The sequence below is a fragment of the Eschrichtius robustus genome, chromosome 21, assembly GCF_028021215.1.
Source record: "Eschrichtius robustus isolate mEscRob2 chromosome 21, mEscRob2.pri, whole genome shotgun sequence".
NCBI lineage: Eukaryota > Metazoa > Chordata > Mammalia > Artiodactyla > Eschrichtiidae > Eschrichtius > Eschrichtius robustus.
In genome coordinates this window covers 33,208,218-33,226,545 of record NC_090844.1, presented here as the reverse complement: position 1 = coordinate 33,226,545, position 18,328 = coordinate 33,208,218, and the positions used below count along the sequence as shown (strand labels likewise).

Here is an 18,328-nt window from a genome sequence, read left to right as displayed (position 1 = left end):
AGAGAATACTTCTTAACTCATTCTATGAGGCCAGCATAACCTTATACTAAAGCCAGACAAAGACACTAAAAGAAAAGAAAACTACAGCACAGGGTACTATATTCAATACACTGGGATAAGCCATAATGGAAAAATATATTAAAAAGAATGTATATGTGTGTATAACTGAGTCACTTTGCTGTACAGCAGAAATTAACACAACAATGTAAATCAACTATACTTCAATAAAAAAAAAAAAACTACAGACCAATATCCCTTATGAACACTGACGCAAAAATCCTCAAAAAAATACTAGCAAATAGAATTCAGCAGCATATTAAAAGGATTATACACATGACTGAGATTTATTCTTAGAATGCAAGGATGGCTCAACATATGAAAATTGTCAATGTAATAGGTCATATCAGCAAATGAAGGAAAAAACACAAAATCTTTCCAACAGATGCAGAAAAAGCATTTGTCAAAATTCAACACTTTCACGATAAAACCACTCAACAAAATGGGAAGAGAAGGAAACTACCTCTACATGATAAAAGCCATATTTAGAAACCCACAGCAAACACCACATTTGATGGTGAAAGACTGAAAGCTTTTCCTCTAAGATCAGAATGCCCGGCCTTACCACTTCTATTCAACATAGTACTGGAAATTCTAGCCAGAGCACTTAGGCAAGAAAAATAAATAAAAAGTATCCAAATTGGAAAGGACTAAGTAAAATTATCTGTTTGCAGATGATGCGATCTTATATGTAGAAAACCCTAAAGACTCTACAAAAAAGTTGTTAGAACTAATAAATGAATTCAGCAAAGTAGCAGGATAGAAAGTCAACACACAAAATCCAATTGCATTTCTATATATGAACAATCTGAAAAGGAAATTACAAAAACAGTTCCATTTAAAATAGCATCAGAAAGGAAAAAATACTTAGGAAATAACTTAACCGAGGAGGTAAAACACTTACACAATGAAAACTGTAAGACACTGCTGAAAGAAATTAAAGAAGACATAAATCAACGAAAACACGTTGCACGTTCATGGGCCAGAAGACTTAATATTGCTAAAATGTCAATTCTACCCAAAGAGACCTACAGATTCAATGCAATCTCTATAAAAATCCCAGTGACTTTTTTTGCAAAAACAGAAAAAACCCATCCTAAAACTCATACGGAACCTCAAAAGACCCCAAATAACCAAAACAATCTTGAAAAAAGAGGAACGAAACTGGAGCACGCACACTTCCTGATTTCAAAACTTACTACAAAGCTACAGTAATCAAAAGTGTGGTATTGGCATAAAGACAGACATACAGACCAATGGAACAGAATAGAAAGCCCAGAAATAAACCCTCACATATATGGTAACATTATTTTTGACAAGGGTACCAAGACCATTCAATGGGGGAAGGACAGTCTTTTGAACAAATGGTGCTGGGAAAATTGGATACCCACGTGCAAAAAAATGAAGTTGAACCCTTACTTAACACTACGTACAAAAATTAACTCAAGATGCATCAAGGACCTTTAGGTCCTTAAATTTATTTAAGACCTAAGCAAATAAAACTCTTGGAAGAAAGTATATGATAAAAACTTCATGACATTGGATTTCGTAATGATTTCTTGGATATGACACCAAAGGTGCAGGTGACAAAAGAAAACATCAACAAATTGGACTTTATGAAAACATTTTTTAAATTTATGCATAAAAGATACTATCCACAGAGTAAAAAGGCAACCCACAGAATGAGAGAAAGCATTGGCAAATCACATATCTGATAAGGGATTAATACCCAGAATGTATAGAGAACTCCTAAAACTCATCAACAACAAAAACAACCCGATTAGAAAAGCACAAAGCACTTTAATATACATTTCTCCAAAGAAGATGTAGGAATAGCCAATAAGCACAGGAAAAGATGCTGAATCATTAGGGAAATGCAAACCAAAACTATAATGAGATATAACCTCACACTCATTAGTACAGTTACTATAAAAAAATAGAAAACAGGTATAGGCAAGGATGTAGAGAAATTGGAGCCCTTGTAAAATGGTACAACTGCTGTGGAAGAGTGTGGTGTTTCCTCAAAAAATTAAAAACAGAATTATATTATGATCCAGGAATTCCACTTGTGGGTATATAGCCAAAAAAATTAAAAGCAGGATCTCGAAGGTATCTGCACACCCATGTTCACAGCAGCATTATTCACAACAGCTGAAATGTGGAATCAACCCAAGTGTCCACTGACAGATGTATGGATAAGCAAAATGTGGTCTATACGTACAAGGGAATATTATTTAGCCTTAAAAAGAATTTCCGACACATGCTACAACACGGATGAACCTTGGGGGAAATTATGCTAAGGGAAATAAGCCAGCCACAAAAAGACAAACTATGATTCCACTTAGTGAGGTACTTAGAGTTGCCAAAACCGTAAAGACAAAGTAGAATGGTGGTTTTCAGGGACGGTGGGAGGGAGTTATTGTTTAACGGGTATAGAGTTTCAGTTTCACAAGATGAAGAGTCGTGGGGACGGATGGTGGTGATGGATGCACAACAAGGTGAATATATTTAACACCACTGAATGTGCACTTACAAATGGTTAAGATGGCAATTACGTTATGTGTATTTTACCATAATACAAAAAAAGAAAAAAATCAATTTTGAACAATTCCAAATATTTGGAATGTTTAGCCTCCCATGATAAATTACTTAACATTATATGAAGTATTTTTTTAACTGAAGTATACAGTAGTTGATTTACAATATCGTGTTAGTTCCAGGTATACAGCACAGCAATTCAGTTATATATATGTATACGTACACTCTCTTCAGATTCTCTTCCCTTACAGTTTATTACAAAATATCGAGTAGAGTTCCCTGTGCTATACAGTAGGTCCCTGTTGATTATCTATTTAATATATAGTATAGTAATAAATAATCCCAAACTCCTAATTTATCCTTCTCTCCTCCTTTCCCCTTTGGTAACCATGTTTGTTTTCTATGTCTGTGGATTTATTTGTTTTGGAAATAAGTTCATTTGTATTTTTTTTTTTTTATTCCACATAGAAGTGGTATCATATAACATTCATCTGAAGTACTGGTGTATGATGTGCTCACTTCACAATCCCACTGAGAGTTTCATGGTTAGCTCAAGTCCATCACAGAAGGAAGGTGGATATGCACGGGGTCGGGGGCACTGAAGCCTCAATGTTTGGGCACAGAGTAAACACAGCTGGGGTCTTGCTGCAAGGTCACAGCTGGTACATGTTTTTGCTGCGCCTGCAGATATGGACCTGCAAGCATTTCTCAGGAATCTCGCTGGCAACAAGCTTATAATAAGGTATGATGCCATTGTTTGAAGTAAATGTCCCATCCTGCTTCCAGTGATGAGTTTTTAACCATAAAGCAAAATACTCCCCACAAACTGAAAATGTTAAAGACAACGTCACACTAAACCACATCATTTCCTTTCACTTGGTTTTGAAATTCAACTTCCCCTTTATTTCGAAATGGCTTATCTAAACCAGTCTTCCTTTGCAGAGGTGACCTAGGAAATGGAGCAATGAGCTCTGTGGCTTCAGTGACGACCTTACTCCTCCGTGCTGCCCAGCATGCACAGGGCGGGAGCGGGTGACACGATGCAGCCTGGTCCTCTCCTTTCCACAGCAGAGGCAACAGTGACACGGGACCACAAGGTGGCCCCGAGGAAGGAGACTTGGGTTCAGACTTATTGCTAAATGCCCACCTTGTTTCCCACCTATTTACCTACTACCAGCCCTGCCTGCTTCGCAGGATGCTGTGAGGACCCACGGGGTCCTTGCTAACAAAGCCGTAAGTGATCTGGGGCCAGCCTGCCTCTCAGACCTTCATCCTGCACCCTTCTGCATCGTGCCCACTGCCTTGTAGCCACGCCGACTGCAGGTAGAATTCGTTTCTGCCTCAGGGCCTTTGCACAAGCTGCCTTTTTTGCCTGGAAAGCCTTTCGAGTTCTGCGTCTGGCCCCGTCTTGTTATTCAGACCTCAGCCTAATGCAGTGAGATTCACTGAGATGAGTGAGAGCCTCTCAGAGCGCCCAGTCATGCCGGTGAGCCCCCGTGAGCCCCCCGTTCTAATTCTCTTCAAGGCACTTCTCCCACCTGAGCAGGGTCAGCGACCATCTCACTCTGGCTTGGAGCCCCAGTGGGGTGGACTTGTGCCCGGCACACTGTGTGCTCACTGCACATTTATTTGATGAATGGCTGAAGAGGGTGAAAACGCTCTGGAGAAAATAAAGCACTGCGTGAGATATAAAACGTTTTTTATTAACGAATAAAACCTTCCTTGCTTTCACTTAGTGATTTCTCTTGGAAATGACAGCAATGTCACACTGATTACTCCAAGAGCCAACATCATGCAGATGAAAACCTGCCTTTGCATCGAGCAAGAAAGACTGGAAGGCAGTTGCTCTGTATCACGTTTCAAGGGAAGACGGTTCATGTGTGTACATCCCTCCTCGGGTGTCACCGAGACGCTGTCCACTCACCGAGTTTAATTTCATCCATTTCCCTTGAGAAGGTGAAGAGCCTAAAAAGGAACGGCTGCTGTGAGGCGGCAGCGCAGGAGAGCTGCAGCTGCTCTGCCCCCGGGGCCCCGGTCGAGGCCGGCAGATGGCCTGGAGGCTGGCCCGGGAGACCGCCCAACGCTGCAGTTCGCCGCGGGGAGGATGCACCTCACTAGCCCACACGCTGGGAACTGCCCGTGGGCTCCTTCTGCCATGAAACCGAGACCTAGTTACTAGTTCATGGGTTGTGATGCTCAGTTAGGCATGGCAGAAGCTGGCTTTAAGTCCGAGAGCAGAGGCTCCAGAAGGTGAGTTTACGCGAGTCAGTGACATACTATACAGGGCAGCCACACGGTTTAATCTATTTACACTCTTCCTACCAGGAGGGTTGAGGGAGCGCTCCTGCCACTGTCAGGTCGTGGCCCACCAGTCCCCTCATCACAGGCAGCGAGGCCTTTCTACGCACCACCTCGGCCTCGGTGTTTCCTCAGTTCAAACACCACCACGAAGGGCGCTTCCGTGTCCCTGCCCAGCCGCGGGGTCAGCAGAGCGATGACCCCACCTGCTGATCCTGGCTGGAGCGGCCAGGGAGGGATCCGCCCCGAGCGGATCTCAATGCCCCAGTGATCCATGGCGCTGCCAGGAAAAGTTCCCATCCTCGGGCACCGGCTGACACGTGGGGTTTCCAAGTGCGCTCTCTAACGTTCCACGTCCTCACTCTTGGTTAGTTGCTTCCGGTTTTAAATCAGCTGTACGGCTCCAGAAGCGACCAGGGGTGCGATGGTTTTGTATCGGATCAAGTGCTGTGAGCCCTCCTCCAGGTCGATCACATAGTCCCTGGAAAAGAGAACAATGTCCCCGCGGAGCTCGGCTGCAGCCCCACGGGGAGGAGTGTTTCCCACCGTCCTCGACGCGAACGCCACTCACCTCTGCTCATCTGTTTCCGGTTCTACCAGTATGTTTTCTTGTCGCTCTTTCACCCTCAGAAACACGTATGAATCCAGATCTGGTTTGGGAACTGCCAGGAGGACGACAGTGTGATCAGAAAATGCTCAGCTAACGAGATCAAATTGGAGAAGCTGCTGGGATTAACTGCCTCAGGCACAAAGGGACCCCTGATGTAAAAGCATCTTGGGGGCAGGGATCTGAGGAGAGATCTGGCTCCCTCTAGAAACAGCACACTTCCCTCAAGGTTTCACACGGCACCCGCTCATTTGACAAGTGATGAGGACTTAAGATCTGCAGGGCGCCTGGGAGGAAGAGCGAGGGCCATGGGAGAAAACACGCACGACGCCTTAGGAGGACAGAGTGTGTGAATCGGGCCAGAAAGTATGTCTGTATAAAGGGTGGGAGGACAGGATGTTAGGGAGACTGGGTCACACGGCGATGGCCCTGAACGTCAGGGTGATGAATACGGGCTGCACGCTGTAAGCACCCCTCCCTCCCTACCACCAGCCAGCACCTCACCAGGAAGTGCCCCGCGCTGGCAGCTCCTCCAGCCCTTCCCTGCCTGTGGCTCCGTTTGTGCCAAGAGGACCCCATCACCTGCGGGGTCCGGACAACCCACCGGACAACTCAAGTGTTCAGAGCCCAGCTCAGGTGTGGGGCTGCCCTCGGTTCCCTGTCTACGGGAGGGGGGTCAGGATAACTGACCGCAAAGGTCCAGGGAGGGTCCCCTGGGCTGCTCGGGGGTTCTGGGCCTGCCAGAGACTCCAACTTCAGCAGGGTCAGCGGGGCCCACTGGGCAGCTGCTGATCTGAAGAAACCCTCGAAGGATGTTAGGCTACAACGCCCTTCCACGACCCTGCCATCGTGGTCTCCGTGCTCCAGGGGGCATCTGGGCTAAGTGAGCAAGGCTCTGATCTCATGAGGGCGCCAGCCCTCGGCGCCCGGCTCTGGTCCTTGGAAGGGACCCAGGACAAACGACACATGAGCGTCAGGAGGTGTTGGCCAGCATCAAGTAGAAGCAGCTCTGGGGCAACTGCCTGGACCCGGCTCAACTGGATACGACAGGTGGTGCTGGGCAGTGATTAGGGACGTGGTCCTTGCCCCACTCATAAGTGCAGATGAAAGTGGCCGAACTGGACACGGACTGGGCCTCCTGTGTCCCTCAGGCAGGTTTACAAAAACGACCAGTTCAGAATTCCACAAGCCCGGCACGTGGTGGGCTTGCTCTTGGTGTCCCCTCCACGATGACACACCAAAGCCCCGAACTCCAGTACTTCAGGATGGGAATGGATTTGGAGACCAGGCCTCTAAAGAGGCAAAATGAAGCCGTCAGGGTTGGGCCCTGATGCAACCTGATGAGGAGAGGGACAGACAGCAGGGTGCGTGTGCAGGGGGCGGCCGCCTGCAAGCCAAGGAGAGAGGCTCAGGGAAACCAACACCGTCAGCACCCTGACCATGGACTCTGGCCTCCAGACCTGAGAGAAGATCCACGCCGGCTGGTCAGGCGCCCCCGTCCTGTTGGCGGTACTTAGCTGTGGCAGCCGGGGCTAAGTCCCCCGCCAGTGGCAGGGCTCAGAGCGCGGCCCCCAGGCTGGGTCGGCGAGGGACGCCCAGGGCTCGGCTGTCCTGGACTCAGCTTGGGAACCCGTGGACTCCAGGCCCCCGTGAGGTCCTGCGTGGACACGGCGAGCTGGGAAAGGCCGGGGAGGTGACTGACTGGAGGCCACACGCCAGGGGCCCTGCTGGCTGATCCAAGGTTAGGGATTACCACCAGGGGCCCCCCCCTGGGCTCGGCAGCCTTTCGGGGGACCCAGCAAGGGGGCGAGAGGCAGAGGAGATGGCCGTGCTTCCCTCCCTGGCGCCTCCCCGCCATCTGTCCTGCTCCCCTTCCCACAGCCGGGAGGCTGCTCACAAGCGGAGATCAGGAGCCCTGAGGGACCCCAGAGGTGTCCCAGCCTCCCAGCTAACGCCCCCCGGGAGGAGACAGGCCCTGCATGGCCTGGAGCCTGTGAGGGGGGGCGCTGCTGCCCCCGGAGGTGTCCCAGCCCCCCAGCTAACGCCCCCCCGGGGAGGAGACACGCCCTGCATGGCCTGGAGCCTGTGAGGGGGACGCTGCTGCCCCCGGAGACCAGAGACCCCGGAATCTTCCTCGCCCAGAACGGACCCTCGGGAGGTGACTGTGTACGCGGGTGAGTCTGCACTTACAGTGGCAGCTACGAGAATTTCCTCTTAACCGGAAGAACACAAAAGTGATGCTGAAATCGCTACCCCGGCACCTGCTTTTCACGATTTTTGGTTTTTAACCCAGAACCCTTCCCCTCTGTCCCTTTTCTGCTGATCTATCTATGCACCTATTTGCCCAAGTTCGAGAGAAGAGAGTGGAGATGAAGATGCTATTCTAAGGCACCTGGAGATACGTGGGGTGTAAACTACGGCCCCTCGGGATGTCCGAAAGGAGAATGATCCGCTCACCTGCCCTCAAGAGGTCCACCTTCTGTAAATTAGGAGGCATGTGCTTTAAGGCAACGTTCTTTAGGTAGGTCTCTGTGTTAACCATGTACCTAAAACACACAAACCCACATCGCAGTGACGACATGCCCCGGAGCCACCAGGGCTATAAGACCAACAGCAGTGGCCCTGCGATTGGCCTCAGGGACACAACCACCAAACTCACACTGGCAAGCCAGGGAAATAAAGGCGGGTCCCACGCTCGCCGCTTACTCACTCTCTGGCAAAGGCAAACTCTTCCGGAGAAAGGCTGGAAGGCTCCCCCTCACGGCGTGTTTTCTCCTTTTCAAGGACGTAAGGGAAAAACTTCTCTATCTGTGGGGACAGGAAACACCTGTCAACGCTTTTTGCCATCAGCAAGTTTGATCAAGTGTGTCAGCGAAGGTCTCGTCTGATTCCAGTGGCGCACACGCTAGTTTTCTGAAACAGGTCGAGGTTAACCTGGAAAGTGACTCTTAAAATGACACGTTTTCATGGTTGAGACTCTTTCTAAGCATAAGACTTACACACTGGACTTCACGAAGGCAGGTTTCAGAGAATTTGGAGCAAAGGCCAGGGCTCAAAAAAGGAAGACAGTTTAAAAAGGATGAGAGGCTTTCATGAAAGAAACTCTGGTGAGACAACTGGAAATGGAAGTTAAGAGAAAGGAAGAGGCTGTTACCCAGCACTTCTATGTCATTGTACAGATACAACTGTACAAGCTGTGAAGTGAAACAGATGCAGAGGCTGGAGAGACACACACAGAACATTTAAGCAGACAGAGAGTGACGCTCAGTTACAAGACTATAACCAGGGACTTCCCTGGTGGCGCAGTGGTTGAGAATCCGCCTGCCAACGCAGGGGACACAGGTTTGAGCCCTGGTCCGGGAAGATCCCACATGCCGCGGAGCAACTAAGCCCATGCGCCACAACTACTGAGCCTGCACTCTAGAGCCCGCAAGCCACAGCTACTGGGCCCACGTGCCACAACTACTGAGCCCACGCGCCTGGAGCCCGTGCTCCGCAACAAGAGAAGCCACCGCAATGAGAAGCCCGTGCACCGCAATGAAGAGTAGCACCCGCTCGCCGCAACTAGAGAAAGCCCGCGCGCAGCAACGAAGACCCAACGCAGCCAAAAATAAATAAATAAATTTATTAACAACAACAGCAACAACAAAAAACAATATAAGCAGCAAGGATAAAACCCACAATGAGGTGAGGCTTGGGAAGAATGCTAAGAACTACCACAACAACAACAAAGCTAAAAGCTACAGAAAGGTGCGTGGTCAGGAGCCAGGAATGGCAGTCTCTTGTTTGGAGTCAAAGCTCTCACGATCACCTCCGCCAGGGAAACGCTCTCTGCAAGCAGGACCACGATGACGGCAAGGAGGAGCTGAAGGCCGAGATAAGGCAGCACTTATCCTTAAAGGGGTGAGGTCTCCCGGCTCGGACGGACTGTGTTCCAGGATGAACTAAATTCTCGTCTGCACGGAGTCTGAGTGTGTGAGGCACCTTCTCCTGTCCTATGTGGATCACCGGTGCTACTGTATCACTTTGTGCACTAAAAATACATGCCATTTCAGAATCTCAGAGTCACTGAGTTCAGAAGAGGTGGGAAAGATTAGAGGCAGACACGTTCCCTGATTTTCAAAAATACAAAGGAGGGGACTCTGCCAACACACATCAGCGTCCTTCACGTTGTACGTGGCCTTACAGACAGATGGTTTGTGAACTCAAAGGAAAGTAGTGGTGAGCGTGAAGAGCGTTCACCTCACCACACACCCCAAAAAACTGAGCGGCCTGGCAGCGGAGGGTGGGGAGAGGCATAGCGCGTCTCAAGTTTTTCAAAACGCGTGATGATGTCTTTAACGTCCTTGTGGACAAGCTGTAGCGGGGGTGCTGGGTGACAGCACAGACCAGGAGACGCATGAATGAGTGAAAGAAGAACACGGATTCAACTGACCGACGCCGATCAGCGGGGAAGGCTCTGGCGGGACATGGATCACTGGTCCAGTCCTACTAACGAACCAGATAAGACCTCTGATGACCCACTCATGAAACTCGCTGAGATAACTAATACGCTAGGTGACAAGACTGGGATCCAGAGACCAGGGAAAGGGCCCGAAAAAAGAAGCTGAAGAGGGACAAGTACTGAGCCCTACACTGAAGGGTCAAAAATCAAGCCATGGAAATACAGGACAGTGACGGGATGGCGTAATCACAATAACAACAGCTTAAAAACTTCAAAAGAGGTTGGTGCTCATGGCGAGTGCGGAATGAACCCAGGGTGACGTGTCCGTCAGACGCTGCATGACGCTGGGTGGCATTACTACCAGTCTGATATCCAGGAGAAGGGAAGCGGTCATCCTGCATTTCACAAAAGTGACCAAACTACAACGGGAGCTCTGTTCCACTGTAGGTGGGATAATTTAAGAAGGATACTGATAAACCTTTTCAGGGAAGAGACCAGGAGAGTAAATGGAAATAAACGGCTGAAATGTTTACCTGACAGGGCTCTCCGGAGCCTTCTGAGCTATCTTCAGTATCTGAAGCGCATTCACATGGTAGAGGGTACGGCTGGCCCTTGAACAACTCGGGGGTCGAGTGTGCCAGCAGCCCTCCCCTACCCCCGCCTTACAGTCGGCCCTCCGTATCCCTGGTTCTGCATCTGGATTCAACCAACCTCGGATCACTTTACAGCAAATATTTATTGAAAAAATTCCGTGTATCAGTGGACCCACGCAGTTCACACCCATGGTGTTCAAGAATCAAGCATATTTGCTTTGTAATAACTAAGAGAACAAGTGGAACCAAACGAGAAGAAACTTCGAGGAGGTAAGAACTTCCAGGGTTAAAGCAGACGTCATTGAAATTAGCATGTTTTGCCGTTTCGTTTTTATAAGTTAGATGGCCACACAGATAGAGCTGAATGTCGTTAGCATGGCCCATTTGACATTGACCTAACGACAGATGCAAAACAGTTCTTAAAACCAGGTCCCCTGTGGTCAGTATTCCCTGTTCATCCACTGCCAACACCTCCACGCTCAGCACCGCCCGACGGTCACTCCGGGGGGGGCCGTTCGCGCAGCAGACGGACTAAGTGTCCCTGGAGGTGGGAGACAACCGTGCCGTCGATGCTTCTCCAGAACAGTCCCGCCCTCCCGACTCTGGCTCCCCTGACGTGGGGCCTCAGCGGCACCTGCAGGCCCTGGACCCTCCCAGCTCCTCCCAGGACCCTCAGTCCGCACGACAGCCGCCCCCTGCCTCCCAACCTTCATGAGCCGACACCGCAGGTAGCTGCTCAGGACGAAGCGGATCCTCTCCATCTCCATCTGATGGATGCTGACCTTCAGGTCCCCCTTCTTGGCCCTCCTGAGATTTTCTTCCTGTTAGCAGAGAAAAAGAAGTTTGTAAAAAACATGAGAGTCAAAGACTGAGGACCTTTTTTGTTCAATCAGCGCGTGGCCCACAAGGCCCATCGTCGTTGGCAACATTAGGGACTGAGCGGCTACGTTTAGGTCAGAGGAGAACAAAAAACTCATCGTTTAAGGGCTCTCGTTTCCTTCTCATTTCTTAACTACACAAACAATACATGACCACAGTCTCACGACATAAAGTGCAGACAGCACTCGTTTACTTTTAGACATAAAGTGCAGACAGCACTCGTTTACTTTTAGACAGACATAAAGTGCAGACAGCACTCGTTTACTTTTAGACAGACATAAAGTGCAGACAGCACTCGTTTACTTTTAGAAAATGACCATTTGAATAGAATCTGAATCTGGTTGGTCAGAAGGGCCCACTGAAGAACCCCAACCCGAGCGTAAAGGACAGCAGCAGAGAGAAGACATGTCTAAAGGGTCTTGAAAGTACTTAAAACGCCAGTTGAGAAACTGTGACATACCACCGTTTCACAGCTACCCTGAGGCTGACAGCGACTGAAGCCCGGCTCATCTGGGGCACGGGCCGCACACTCAGAGGCTTCGGGGCCGGGCAGGTAAGCTACCTGCGACAGGTGGGCAGCCAGGAGCTGGGGGCCTGGGGAGCACATTGGAAGGGGCGGTCCCTACCCTGCTCTGGTCAGCTGTTCTCGCCTACAAATGCAGGAATGCTGAGGACAGGTTTTTGGAAGCTGACATCCAGATGTTCACAGGAGCGCCCAGGCTTTGCAAACGTGGATAACGAATTCAACGTTAAAACAGGAAACAACAAAAAAACCCCACACTAGGCTGGGCCCAGCGAAACGGATTTACGGATTTGCTATCAGCCTACGGCCTCTCACCACGCCGACACACCTGCTCAGCTGCCCTGCTCTGAACGCTGAGGGAGGCACCTCTTACCATGTGCTGCAGCTGTTCCATGACACATGCTACGATTTCCGACTCGTTTCCCAGCAGCTCAGGGGCAAGCTTCTCATTCATCCAGGCCTAGAAACACAAGGCCCGAGAAAAAGAACAAAGGGGCACTGCTCACAATGGCGCAAAATAACCCTGTGAGTCAGTACTCGCCCCTAGAATCACAGCCGCCTCAGCAAAGAAATTGTCTTACCGGTTGGAAATACTGGAAATGTTTCGAAGACAAGCCATGTTTAATGACGGCTTTTTTTATTTCCTTTAGTGGAAAGGCTGTGCTGTCAGTACGCCTGTGGCTGAGAGTAACCCTGCCTGGTGTCCAACTCGGGACCCGTCACCGGGCACCAGCGTCTTTATCCGCTATTGCCCACCAGGGGGCACCAGCGCCCTCCCATTCAGCCCAGAGCACTTTATAATTTTTTCATTCATCACTATCATAACTGAGATGAAATGGATATACAGTTATCCTTACCTTGTTGATGAGAAAACACAGATTACGTTATTTACTAACTGCCCAAGAGTACAAAGGATCGCAAAGGAAACGGAGGTTTATCTATTAAGCAGTCGTTGGGATAAGATGTTAAATCCCTAATTTATGACTTAGGCCCAGATGCTTGGTACATTTCAGAAATTACCAAGGCTTAGGGAACTGAAGTATCCACTGGTGACCGAGGAAGCTGTACTTATCTTTCAATCACAGGAAACTGAGTTCTAGCATAGCTCACAGTTACAGGCCAAGCACGCTCCAGTTATTCATTTTGACACACTTAAGTCTCTGCTTCTCCAATTATCACCATTCAGACGCGTTATTAAATACTGGTATTGCTACTACCATAAAATTTTTTTTTCAGGTGCTCAACCTTCTGGAATAGTGTTGCAGATATATAAAATTAACCAGAAAGACAATCTGTCTTTTCAAGTAGCATAATGAATGAGAAAAGATCAAACTGTCGTAGAGAACTTATAAAGCAGGAGATTTTTTTTTTTTTTTTTTAAACATGGAATGACTTTGAACGCCTATTACAGTAATTTTTTTTTTTTAATGAATGGGTTTTCTTTTTGCTTTTTTTATTTTAATTTTTTTTAAATTAATTAATTAATTAATTTACTCATGGCTGTGTTGGGTCTTCGTTTCTGTGCGAGGCCTTTCTCTAGTTGTGGCAAGCGTGGGCCACTCTTCCATCCCTGCGTGCGGGCCTCTCGCTATCGCGGCCTCTCTTGTTGCGGAGCACAGGCTCCAGACGCGCAGGCTCAGTAGTTGTGGCTCACGGGCCCAGCTGCTCTGCGGCATGTGGGATCTTCCCAGACCAGGGCTCGGACCCGTGTCCCCTGCATTGGCAGGCAGATTCTCAACCACTGCGCCACCAGGGACGCCCAGGAGATTTTCTTTTTTAAAAAATAAATTTATTTATTTTATTTTATTTATTTTTGGCTGCATTGGGTCTTCGTTGCTGCGCATGGGCTTTCTCTAGTTGCGGCGAGCGGGGGCTACTCTTTGTTGCAGTGCGTGGGCTTCTCATCGCGGTGGCTTCTCCTGTTGCGGAGCATGGGCTCTAGGCGCGCGGGCTTCAGTAGTTGTGGCACGTGGGTTCAGTAGTTGTGGCTCATGGGCTCTAGAGCACAGGCTCAGTAGTTGTGGCGCACGGGCTTAGTTGCTCTGCGGCATGTGAGATCTTCCCGGACCAGGGCTTGAACCCGCGTCCCCTGCATTGGCAGGCGGATTCTTAACCACTGTGCCACCAGGGAAGCCCAGGAGGTTTTGTTTTTACCTGACTTTATTAAATACTGAATAGGTACAAAAATATTTATGAAATACATAATAACATGAAGAATACTGATAAACACCTATGTGCACATAGCTTCATTAAAGAATATCATCATCATTTTACAAGTCCCCTCGCGTCCCCTCCCTCCTCAGAGGTGATCATTAGCCTGAATTTAGTGACTAATTTTCTGTAGTTTCATTACTTCTGTTTGTACCTCTACATGGTGCTTACCAACCTTTCCATGACAGGGCACTCAAAGAAATGATAGCACTTGTATGATATACTGGGTAAAATGGAGTAGATTTGGGGGAGATTTCTCATTTACAGTATGAAATCATGGTAATAAAACATATAACAGTAGGGGAAAGTTTATATTAGTACAAAATGCTCAAATAAAATCTTTTCAAGATTTTTAGTGAGAAACTTGTATTTAAGTTCACAATCTTTTTAAAAATAATCAAGTTCTCTGTTTGAAATGACTGCATCAAAAAAATTTTAACGACAACCTGTTTATCACTGTTACAGGTGAAACTGTGCCGCCTCCACCTGCCGATTTGTATGTTAGAGCCCTAACTCCTAGCACCTCAGAATGTGACTGGATTTGGAGATGCGGTCTTTTAACGAGGTAGTTAGGTTAAAAGGCAGTCGTTAGGTGGGCCCTAATCCAATACGGCTGCTGTCCTTGCAGGAGGAGAAGAAGAGGACACAGACACGGAGTTTCCCAAGGCTCAGTCCCTGGTACCTTCTTTTCTTTATGTACATTCACTCTCTATGGGAAATTACCTACAGAGAGGACAGAGCACATGAGGACACAGAAGGCGGCCGTCTCCAAGTCCAGGAGAGAGGCCTCAGAGGAGACCAACCGTGTCAGCACCTTGATCTCGTCTCAGACAGAAGAGCCTCCAGAACTGAGAAGATAAATTTCTGTCAGCAAAGCCACCCAGTCTGTGGCACTTTGTTAGGCAGCCTTAGCAAACTGATACGACCATTAAAATGAGAAACTCTGCATTTTAGGTACCAAGTTTTAAATCGTATCTTTACCAGCATTCAAGAGTATCCTACATATGCTCCCGGAGCTGTGCTCATCAGTGGCCTGTCAGGCCGGCGCCGAGGCCATGCTACACAGCAGCTGTCCAGGCGGTGGCTGCCCTCGGGGCAGGAGAGCATCAGGCCGCAGGTGTGACTCCTGCTCACCCCCTGCCAAGGCCGCCAGACCCCACCCCCCTTGGGCTGCCTTCCAGGGAGCCCTGAGGACACCCAGAAGATGCCAGCAGTCTGGGCCCAGCTGACCTGGAGGGCGAGGGTCAGCATCTGAGCCTTCGCAGAGCCTCAGCGTGTGCAGCACTACCAAGCTGGCAAGCTCTGCCCTGGACGACAGCTTTGCAAGGGTTTGAACGGTACACAGAGGGTTTCTTCAGCAACTTATGTTTTGTTCTTCTGTGTGATGTTCCTGACAGCTGTCCATGCTGTGGCAGGAGCTTTTACTCATTTTACTGCTGTTTTTCTTCCTCGTTATGTGTATATGCCGTACTCTAGGTACGCACCCGGGAGTAGAATAATTCGGCCACTAGACATGTGTGCCTTCTTTAATCTGACCAGAAAATAACATTACTTTTTTAAAGTGACTGTACCAATTTACACGCACACCGTGGTACACAAGTGTGCTAAATTCTCTACATCCTTGCCAACACTTGATACTGTTCACCTTTTTCATTTCTGCCACTCTGATGGGTATAAGTGATATCTCATTGGGTTTTAAATTTTCAGGGTGTCTGTGAATCTCCTGAAGTTACATGCAAAGTTCTGCATGGGCGTGTATGTGCATTATTCTGGGAGGGAGAGCCAGAGTTTTTACCAGATTCTTAAAAAGGTCTGAGACATAATTTTAAAATGAACTTCCTTGGGTTTTATTGCTCACGATGGCATGTAATGGTAGGAAAGAATGAAGAATCCTGAAGTAACAAACATGAGAGAGTTCTGGAAAGGGGCGGTGAGAGGGAGAAGAATAAGGCAGCAGGTGTAGTAAATCAAAGAGACCTGGTTCACATCCTGGCTCTGCTGCCGTAGTGTGACCTTGGCAAGTTACTTTACACCTCTAATCGCTAAGCTTCAGTTTCCTCATCTGTAAAATGGAGATGACAATAGTGCTAGCCTCAGGGCGTTGTTGTACTGATTATGACCACTCACACCTAACATTCAGTGAGCGCTCAGCACATGTCAGACAACACTCTGAGCTCTTCACACATAATACCCCATTTCATCCTCACAACAGCTCTGTGAGGCAGCCGCTATTATTATCTCAACGGACAGTCAAGGGAAGTGCTAGAGACAAGCTATACAACCTGCTTAAGTTGTAAAACAGATGGGTGGGGACTTCCTTGGTGGCGCAGTGGTTAAGAATCCGCCTGCCAATGCAGGGGACACGGGTTCGAGCCCTGGTCCGGGAAGATCCCACATGCCGCAGAGCAACTAAGCCCGTGCACAACAACTACTGAAGCCCACGTGCCACGGCTACTGAGCCTGTGTACTGCAACTACTGAAGCCCGCGCGCCTAGAGCCTGTGCTCTGCAACAAGAGAAGCCACCGCAGTGAGAAGCCTGCGCACCGCAACGAAGAGTAGCCCCCACTAGCCGCAACTAGAGAAAGCCCGCGCACAACAATGAAGACCCGACGCAGCCAAAAATTTTTTTTTTTTAAATTAAAAAATTAAAGAAAAAACGAGTGGCATGCAGGGATTTAAACACAGGTAGTCTGAACTCCGAAACTACCAAGAACTCCTAAGACAACAATTGTGAAGAGCCCTGGCACACAGGAAATACTCAGTAAACCGCAGCAATTATGACTAAAAGCAAAAACAACCAAGAAGTGGTTTGAGGTAAGCAGTGGAAACATACAGAACGGTGGACAAAAGGAAGTATTTGGAGGAAAAGGAAGAATAAGACCCGTTTTCTCCTAAAGGTGCTTCAGCACTTTCTAGACCTTACAAGTCTCTACCAAGCACTTCTGCGGTCCCCGCAAATACCAGCAGATCCTTTGCTCTGTGAGCTGTTGTCATAAATGTCCCCAAAGCTGACCCTCGCTGGCCCCACTTGAGGATTTTGTGTCCGACATTATGAGGTTTCTATCCGGCTGTCCCCCTACTTCCTATTTCTGTGTAGATGATAAGATGAGGTCTCTCTTCTCTTGAAATAAGCCTCGAGTTCCATCTCATTTCCTGATTCCTGACATCTGCACAGCTGCACTAAATAAAAAGGCTGAGCTTGGAGCAGGGGGATTCTGTTTGGGCTGCTTACCTGTTCCAGCCTGTCAATGAGCTCTGCAGGGGTCAGGACCACCTCCTCACTCCCCGCATCAGAGTCCTGTCCCGAGAGATCCAGTTCCTCTGTCATCTTCTCTGAAACCAGGAACCTAATAAATAAAAGAACCCATACTATGCTGTGTGTTCCATTTCTTTTCAAGAATACGCAACTACCTACCTGGGAAAGGGAAAGGTTTACTGCGGTTGTAGAGGCTCACTGGCAGTGGCTAGGGAATTCATAGGTTTTGGTTTTGTAATTCTTCACCTCTTCCTTCAAATCTTAGGTCAGGGATCAATTTCTCAAAGCGATCACTCCTTACAAGGGCTTCCACGTGCACCCTGAATTGAGCACCTACCACACCCTGCAGTAATTATCTGTTTGCCTTCCAGGAGGAGGTCCTCTCCTCGGGGGGCTGCGTTCACTTCAGCTCTAATATGAATCCTGGCACCTCTAAGGACTGGGGACACAGTGACCTGTGCAGCCCCTGCGCTCAGCACGGCGCTTCACTAATAGCAAGCAAATAGAATTGCTGGGAAAACCAATCCATGACCGTTTCCTGGAGCCACAAGGCCCAGCAACATTTGTCCGGTCGGTGACCCAAAGGGCTTAGGAAGGCGGGTGGTGGGGACGAGGGCGCGTCCCCGGAGCCTAGGGACACGAAGAGCACATTCCTCCCGCTCGCCTCCCGGGGCCACGAGTACAGGGTCACCGCCTTCCCCGAGGCGCGCGCGCAAGACGCGCGCGCACTGCCAGCGGTCCCGCTCGGACGCTCACCCGGGCCTGGGCAGGCTGCGAAGGCACTCCGGGTTGGCGGGTGGCGAGGGCTGGACGCTCGCGGGAAGCAGCCCGAGGAGCACCGGCCGCAGAACGGTCCGCGCGAGGCCTGCCCGGGACGCAGCTGACCCTCCACTTCTCAGCTCCCGCGCTCCTCTTGGGCAC

General features: G+C 48.9%; 1 protein-coding gene across 2 annotated transcripts; it reads right to left on the bottom strand.

Moving 5' to 3' along the window:
* Window positions 1-4,277: 4,277 nt before the first annotated feature.
* On the bottom strand, window positions 4,278-18,328 carry GINS4 (GINS complex subunit 4). Of its 2 annotated transcripts, XR_011072157.1 has the most exons (9): window positions 18,164-18,328; window positions 17,384-17,498; window positions 12,313-12,399; window positions 11,245-11,358; window positions 8,211-8,308; window positions 7,958-8,046; window positions 5,465-5,555; window positions 5,100-5,374; window positions 4,278-4,560 (listed from the first exon to the last, which is right to left on the bottom strand). XR_011072157.1 is itself a non-coding variant. In XM_068532221.1 (8 exons), the coding sequence occupies exons 2-8, from the start codon at window positions 17,477-17,479 to the stop codon at window positions 5,278-5,280; spliced, it is 672 nt and encodes a 223-aa protein (XP_068388322.1). In that variant the 5' UTR covers window positions 17,480-17,498; window positions 18,164-18,328; the 3' UTR covers window positions 4,278-5,277. The 2 variants fall into 2 exon arrangements, 1 of the variants encoding a protein (XP_068388322.1); XM_068532221.1 differs by having other exon boundaries at window positions 4,278-5,374.